General features: G+C 36.5%; 1 protein-coding gene across 1 annotated transcript in view; it reads left to right on the plus strand.

Moving 5' to 3' along the window:
* Window positions 1-598: 598 nt before the first annotated feature.
* LOC105990774 (vomeronasal type-2 receptor 116-like) overlaps window positions 599-8,744 on the plus strand; it is a 12,179-nt gene continuing 4,033 nt past the window's right edge. The window contains exons 1-3 of the mRNA XM_013023254.1: window positions 599-801; window positions 5,910-6,222; window positions 6,581-7,390. Of these exons, the coding sequence (XP_012878708.1) occupies window positions 599-801; window positions 5,910-6,222; window positions 6,581-7,390 (1,326 nt within the window). The remainder of the gene's footprint in view (window positions 802-5,909; window positions 6,223-6,580; window positions 7,391-8,744) is intronic.

Here is an 8,744-nt window from a genome sequence, read left to right on the forward strand (position 1 = left end):
AAATGGGTACAGATACCTGTATGGCTCATACCAGCAATGTTCCCTCACTGGCTTTAGCCATGGGTGTGGGAGGTTCTCCCCACCTTTGATTGTGGAGCGTAATGGTCAATGACTTGGATAGGGCCTTTATTTGAATAACACTTTCTGTCCACTTTCTCTTGCACCTCACATTACAACTTTGATTCAGAACTTTTACATGATCCCATGAGGCTTTATTTGCAAAGTTTCTCACTACTACCTCAGAGCCAATTCCAACCAATTTCCATCCATCTCTGGAGTCTTACACCCTTCGGTCTTGATGAAATTATAGCACCTGGGAGTGGAGAAGGGAACCATCAAAATATTTTGCATCTCATGTTTTGACTTGGAGATTGGACCTCAGATGCAGAGCCTCAGGGGTGAAAGAACACAGCATTTGTCTGGGGAAAGAGAGCAGGTTATGGTGAAAGAAATGGGGGTGGGCCAGAGTGGACATCCTAGGCAATAAAATCACACTCAAACATATTCTTATACATTCTTATATTCATGGCATATTTACTTATTTGCTGATTACCATAAGATCCACATATGTTCATAAATAGGTCTTACATGCCATTCTATGATGTTTCCTTTGCTTTTTACATCAGCTGTACTACAACTTCCATTTCTTGTCAGTTCCCTCAGTGAAGAGGAATGCTTACTCAAAAAGAAGGAGACTGCATATATGAGTGGAGATGTGTCCATTATTGGGTTTTTCCCCCTCTCCTATGTAACAGCACAACGTCGTCCTCCCGAAGTAGAGAGGTCTACTGAGGAGGTGAGGTAAGTGAGTTTTGAATTTTATTCTTATTCTCTATTTGATTTTTCAGTCTGAGCATACCATTGGTCAATTAATGCACTCTGTAATCTCTACCATTTGCTACTGTGCAACTTTTAACTAGAAATAGCTCCATATTTCTTTTTTTGGAGTGCTATTTAAAAGATGATACACAGAGGGCTTACCATTTCCTATGTCAGGTAATGTGTACATTTCTTTTTATACAGTGTTAGCTCTAATTTTCTTGGACTTAGCATTCCTTCCCAGGATTGAAAACTCTCCTCACTGTAATGCCTCTACCTTGTCTCTCATTGTGTCATTGCAAATCAAGCCATTGGCATGAGTTTTGAACTAAAAAGGTACAGGAACATCTATTTCACCATAATCAAGAAGCAGATACCTTCTTACATAATTATGATTTCTAATATCTGTTGATCAGCATAGTGATGCTCATCTGTATGAGAAATAGTTCTTATTGGAAGGATGCAGTTACTATTTCAAGGTTAGAACTTCACATCAGCGGTGATTCATGTAGCAGAGGACATTCTGTCAAACCTGAAGAGAGGCATTGCCTAGAGTTTACCCTTAACACTTTGAATCTGGTTTAATTGTATACATATTCTCAGTATTTATATATCTACACGAATTGTACCCCAGGAGATTACCTTTACAAGTCCACATGGCAGAATTTAGCAGAAATTAGCATTCCAATTTCAGGCCTATTAGAATGAAAAATATGACTTGGAACATCTATTGTTTGCATCCTTTTCTCAGTGTGGCAAGTCAAGCTTTCCTTGTGGTATCGGCTCATGCTCCAGAACAAAGATGACCTCTTCTCTGCTTTAGAGAATGTCTGAACTTTTCTGATGTGTTACACATAACTTGTTTGATATATTTCTTTGGACCACCAGAACCGCGTTTACCCATTTCCAATAAATTAAGAGTAAATATTTATATGCCTGTTTTACATTTATATTTGTATAATGTCATTGATGTTGTGTCTTCTGTTGATGGATGTTTTATCTCTTCTTGGAGATGTACAAATTCTCTGTGTGGATGTCATTGGAGTCTGGTCTGACAATCAGATTTCCTAGCATAAAATATTTTGTCTGCTAGTGGCTAAAAATTATCTTTTCTACATGAAGGATTTCTCTTAACTATTTAGATGAATGTGATGAGGGTTAGCATGAATAAAATACATGGCCCTAAATTTTTAGCACAGCATGGACAAAAGGAACTTCCATTAGGAATTCAGAATACCAGTTAATGGGTAGAAAGTTACTAGAAGAAAATTATGTCTGTCAGATAATGGCTGAAACATTTAATAGAGTTCTTATTCCAGGTACATGCTGTCATCTAATGTCACTCAACATTAGTACAGAATGAGCACTGTAGGATATCAAACATTATTATTTATTCAATTAATCACAGCCCAGATATGGTCCTCTAATAGATGAACAGAGTGATGCAGAATTGACAGTGATCTTCCAGGGGAATCAGGTAAGCTATGGCAGCATTCTTTTCTAGACAAGGAGGTAGCTTCCTCTCATATGTGATGGTAGCCTATGAAATCCTGTATTCTGAAGGCTTAGAAGAAGCCAGGTGAGGCTGCTGGCTTTGGCTTAGTGCTGTCTTTTCTTAATTGCTCTATTCAGAGGGAATACTGGAGGCCTGAGAGGTGGCTCTGTACATAGTTTGGCTTGGGAAATCCTACTTGTACCTGACACAATACAGTTGTCGTACCTCAGATTTTCTCCTCTTTGCAAATTCATCCATTAGACAACATTAGGAACTCGTCCAAACATTTATGTGCACAAATCAAATCAACAGCTGCAACAAACAACTTCATGACTTGGGAATATGCTTCCCCAAACACTTAGAATATTTCTTTCTCTAGAAAACCTTCTGAACACTTTCCATATTAATGGACCATTGAACATGTGACTTCATAGACACCTCAGGCCACAAATGTATGTCAATGTTCCTATCCTGTATGCTATTTTATCACTGGCAAGTAGAAATGCTTTTTAAGAGAAATTATTTGAGCCTGTCTTTTGTAAATATAATTTATTATCGGATATTCATAAAATATTTATCTTAACTGGCTTTATGTTTTATTATATGGCTTCTCTTTAATAACCACACAATTTCTTCTCAGGTTCCCTACAATATCTGAAATATACCTAGTGATCTTACCTTTTTGTTTTTTCATAAATTATTTGGCTTGCACTTTTCCTCCAAATAAATATAAAATAGGACTGTATATTGTAATATAGATTATGTTCTTATAAATTGAATAATTCATTCTGTCTATGCCAATTTCGAAAATTACCCTCTGATGGACACAACTTTCAGATAGAAACCAAAGTTTTTTGTTCATTTTCTATTATAACATATTTATTTATCTATGGATTCTGCTGTCATTTTACTCCATCCAAGTATTTTATACAACAGTTAAATTTTTCCCTTATCATTATGAATTATTTTCCTAAAATTGGCATGCTTCCAGAAACTTTCAAATGTTTACAATGAGCATACAGACATTTTATAGCAATGCATATATGTTTTCCTTTTTGTTATTGAGAAAAGTTTATTTTTATGTGTGCTAATCCACAACTTTGAAAATGAGTAGGTAACAGTCCAAACGTACCACATTCCTCTCTCCACAATGTCAGGTGTCTGTATTGTTCCCATGTTATGGAATCCTAGGCAGAAAGTCATTACTTGTGCCTGCTTCCTGAAAGATTTCTCATCTTTGCTTCTCTATTGTTTTCAAATTTTCAAGTCTCCTATTAAGATCTGCAAACAATGTTGAATAAATCCTTTCTTTGGTGAAAGAGTGCCATGAGATTTCAGTGTTTTGCACATGGATGTCTGTATTTTCAGAGGAACCACAGGGTATAAAGGCCATTTTTCAGTAACAGAAGCTGTGTTCAATATTCACTTTTGCAACTATGTGGGTTTTTATTGGACTTTTTATTGTATTTTGCTGTTTGTTCTGCCTATGACATGACTCATTTTAATTTTAGTAGTTTTTAGATGAAATAGTCATGAAAATATTTTCTGCCAAGGCTATATATCTGAGTCACACTTCTCATAGTTCAGCGTCTTCTGTTGTTAGGAGTCTAGGCCTGAGCAAGATGCATAACTCCATGACTTCTACTAGTCTAGTTTAAAATTGTACTAGGAGTCAATGGTCAAGTTAATATGGCGTATTGCCAAATATTGTATTACTACTTGTTTATTCCACATAGCTGTGGTCATTCAAGGATTTTTTTTAGTTACAAGTTTTTCATTGTTTTTCTACTCCCTTATTAAATGACCCCAGCATTTTGGCATGGTCTCCGTAAATATGTAGATAATTTTCACTACTGTGAAAATTGTAACAATATTCATTTTCCCAATCTATTTATTGAGAGATATGTTCAGGGACTTCAGTTTTGCTGTTGATTTTACTCTCTGATTTAAGAAATGGTTTTTCTTTCATTTCCATTTTTTTAAGTTAGAATCTTATTGAGTTGGTAAGTTGAACAAGCTTAATTCTTCTCTTTCTTCTGTTCATCTACTAAGATGTAGTCTTTTCTGGGTCCAACTTATTGTGATTTCTTCATCATCTTTGGTTAGGATTCCTAAAAACCTCTTATGCAGTGAAAAATTAAAGGATCATCAATAGAATTTTTCATGTTTTTGAAGGTCTGTTTTTCACTATTAATATTTCTAAATGATGTGACTACATAAATTCCACATGTTTACAAATATGAAGCCAAAAAAGAAACATAGCACCTTATGGAGCTTTTATGTTTTCTCTTTAAGGGATTACCATAGATCAAATTAACTTGCTGATCTATGACAGTATATTAGAAAATTGAATTCTTCCCTAGAATTTTTTTCATTTTCTTAATTTTCCTTAATATGATTTAGAAAAGACATATTTTCCAATGCAAATCTTTCCTGCTGATTTTAACACCTTTAGTTTGGTTAATTTTTCTAAAGTCAGTGGTACTGGAAAAGGGTTATGAGAAATAACACAGAATTATTTTCATGTCTTTCTCCTCAGGAAATTGACCACGAATCCTCATGTTCTATTCACCATTGCCAAGGGTTTAAGGAGATACTTTGGAATCCCCTAGCCTACTGGCAATGTAGGCACTCATTCTAATGTTATTTGTCTGGCAGAAGTAACATGGGGCATTTCCAAATATGGACAGCTCCAAGTTTGACTTGTATCCTGGCTTATACTCAAAGGCCTGGATTTAATTCTCTTTGTATATCATAAGTAGGGGAACATATATTTGGATGCAGAATAAAGGGAAGTTAGTTCCTTTTAACTATTTGTTAATGCATCTAATTTTCCTTTGTTTCGGTAAGTAAGAATTTAGTTCTGCTGCCTACAACTTTTGCTACTGTTGTGGGAGGTATTTTCTGATTAATTTGCTTTTTCTGAGAAGAGGATTATTCTCATGTGTGCTCTTGCTTTCCATGATTCTCTCTCACACAAAGTAAGACATTAATTGAGTAAGGTTATCCTCTAACAGAAGGAAAGAATATCAACTTTAGTGTGATAATACGATTTACTTTGCTTCTTCAGAGCAAACTTTAGACATGGACTGATTAGTTATTCATGAGAAAATGTTTCATGTTTCAAGAACAAGTTACTTGACAAAGGGGAAATTCAAGTTCTCTTTCTTCTCCTATGAGAGTATAAATCTAATTCATGAGAAACGCTTTCATGATCCACTCAAAATGAATTACCTACTTAAAACACATATTGTGCCAGGTGCTGGTGGCTCACACCTGCAATCCTAGCTACTCAGAAGGCTGAGATAAGAGATTGCCGTTCAAAGCCAGCCCTGGCAAGAATGCCCATGAAACTCTTATCTCCAAATAAACACCTGACAACCAGAAGTGGCTCTGTGGCTCAAGTGATAGAGCACTTGCCCTGAGCTGAAGAGCTCATGGACAGGGCCCAGGCCAGAATGCAAGCCACAAAGCTGACAAAAAATTCCCCAAACAATAATATCCTAATTCAACATGTTAGGAGTAAGTTTTCAATATATGCATGTTCTTTTCTAAACAAACATTTATTCCCTCAAGTCAATGCTTAAGATTGAAGATACTTCCTGTGCCCTCTCTACAGCTATAACTTCAACAACTACCAGTTTATTCTAGCTTTGGCTTTTGCTGTTGAAGAGATCAACAAAAATCCTCATCTTTTGCCTAACATCACTATGGGATTTTCTGCCCATTCACATGGAATAAGATACTATATGCTGTATAGAGGTCTTGTCTTAAGCCTCTCTGGGAAAGATTTTATCCTGAATTATGACTGCAAGAGAGAAAGTCAGACTGTAGTAACACTGACTAGACCAGCAGGCCAAATCTCTTCCCAGTATGCAACAGTGTTGGACCTCTACAGATTCCCACAGGTGAGAGCAGGAGGGCTGCTGAGGGAGGAAAGCATGACTAGTTGATGCCATTCTCAGGCTTTTGATGCATTTAGAAGAAGAATGCTGAATTATAAATGCTCCAAATGAACTACCTTTGGTGAGATGTCGGTAAGGGCTTGCTTTTGTGTAAGAACAGCCTATAGCAGACCACAGGAATACCTCCATCTCTTACCTGGTTCCTTCATTTTCTACATAGGCCTAAGGAATTGAAGATGCCAATAAACGTGGGATAAACAAGCCTTTTTATCATTTCAGGTGTTGCTTAATGCACATCAGGACTGAGGATGTGGTTTATGTCAATCCAATTGCTCAATTGCACATTTTCTTTTCCTTCTAGCTGAATTTTGGGCGTTTTGATCCTGTCCTGAGTGACCATCGCCTGTTCCCTTCTGTCTATCAGATAGCCCCCAAGGACACATCTCTAGCTTTTGCCATGGTTTCCTTGATGGTTCATTTCAGCTGGAAGTGGGTGGGTCTGTTGATCTCAGAAGATGAGAATGGTTTGTGGATGCTGCCCCAGTTGAGACAAGAGATGAACAACTACAAAATCTGTACAGCTTTTGAACACATACTACCACTTTCTTTCTTTCGTGAAAGAACTGATTATGTATCTTTTCATCAGAAAATTAGAAATTCATTCACTAATGTGGTTGTCATTTACGGTGACAATGAATTCATGTTCAATTTGTTAAACACTTATTTCACAAGATCTTTAAGTCTAGGATTCGTCTGGGTCATAAACTCCCTTAGTACATTTCTGTCTGTGATGAAATATTTTTTGTTACATTCACTCCATGCACCTCTCATTTTTTCACATCACCATGGAGAGATTTCTGGTTTCAACAATTTTATCAAAACTGCTAATCCATCCAAATACCCAAAAGACTATTTCCTTGCTTTGTTGTGGATTCGCTCTTTTAATTGCACATTTTCTGAGTCTAGCTGTGTCACTTGGAAGAACTGTCCAGCCAATGCGTCCTTGGAATGGTTGCCTAGGTACCTTTTTGACATGGGCATGATGGAAGAGAGTTACTATATATATAATGCTGTGTATGCTGTGGCTCATGCCCTTCATGAGATGCTTATTGGTCAAGCAGAAGCACAGCCAGTGGGAAATGGAAGAAAACTTCAGTTTTCCCCTTCTCAGGTGAAGGATTTGCACTGTCAAGTAAATGCTATCAGCAAACTGACATTGTAAGAGGGATTCATTCAAACCAAACTAGGTAGTCATGACAGATTTTTTTAACAGACAAAGTGAAGCCTGGTGCCAGTGGCTCACACCGGTAATCCTATCTACTCAGGAAACTGAGATATGAGGATGGAGATTCAAATCCAGCCCTAGTAAGAAAGTCCTTGAGACTCTTATCTCCAATAAACCACTCAGAAAACTGAGAGTGAACTGTGGCTTTAGTGGTAAAACTCTAGCCTTGAGATGAAAAGCTCAGGGAGAAAACCCAAGCCCAGATATCCAGCCCCATGACCAACAACAACAACAACAAATAAAATAAAATAGAATAAAATAAAGGAGAGAGAGAAAGTGAAAAGCTTACTCAGCTTAGCTGTCTCTGATGGTTTTTGTTTTTGATTTTTTTGTGCCATCCCTTAGGCTTGAACTCAGGGCCTCGGCTTCTTTTGCTCAATGTGAGTAGTTGACCATTTAAGCAAACAGTCTCCTTGTTTTTCTCGGTAGGTAGTTGGAGATAAGTGTCTTATGGTTGTTCATGTCCTGGCTGGCATCACACTGCGATCCTCAGATCTCTGCCTCCTAAGTAGTTCGCATTACAGTTGTGAGCCACCATCATCCAGTCTGCTTTTGAAATAGTTTTTAAAACATGTAGAATTTTACCTGATAAAACAGATTGGCAAGAGTGAATTTTTAAAGAATTCGTTACTTATTGTTTTCATTCGATCTATCTGTAACATGTCAGTGTTCATGCTTTCAATTTTGTACTTATTGGTTTTGTATTTGAATTTGTAACAGGCAAGCAATAATTCAAAAGTTGTCTACCTCAAATATTTTGTGCAAAATTTTTCGTTTTTCATATAAGAAATACTTTATTTCTAATTGAGGTAGTTTTATAACTTTTTCATTGAATTACACAGTTGAGTTACTCATTAGAAAATTTCTGCCTGTGTAACCACGCAGTGGAATGTGTATGATTTGTGATTATTTCAGTGAACATACTAGATTTTTTATCTTGAAATGTTATGTTGAACAATTACTTGAATCTTGGGAGTTATCAGCATTATTTAATATTATTCATCCATAGACCTTCAGTTGTTCTCTTAATTACTCTGTTACAAATGGATTCTGAAACATTAATGAAAGGTCAATGGATACATACTCTTTCGTCCCATTTTCTTTTTTTTTTTAATTTTATTTTATTTTATTTGTGAACATATTGTACAGAGGGGTTACAATTGCATGGGCAGGATAATGCGTACATTTCTTACCAAGCATTGCAGCCTCCTCCTTTGTTTACCCTTCCCATCCCTTCCCA

The sequence above is a fragment of the Dipodomys ordii genome, unplaced genomic scaffold (genome assembly GCF_000151885.1).
Source record: "Dipodomys ordii isolate 6190 unplaced genomic scaffold, Dord_2.0 Scaffold67, whole genome shotgun sequence".
NCBI classification, from domain to species: domain Eukaryota; kingdom Metazoa; phylum Chordata; class Mammalia; order Rodentia; family Heteromyidae; genus Dipodomys; species Dipodomys ordii.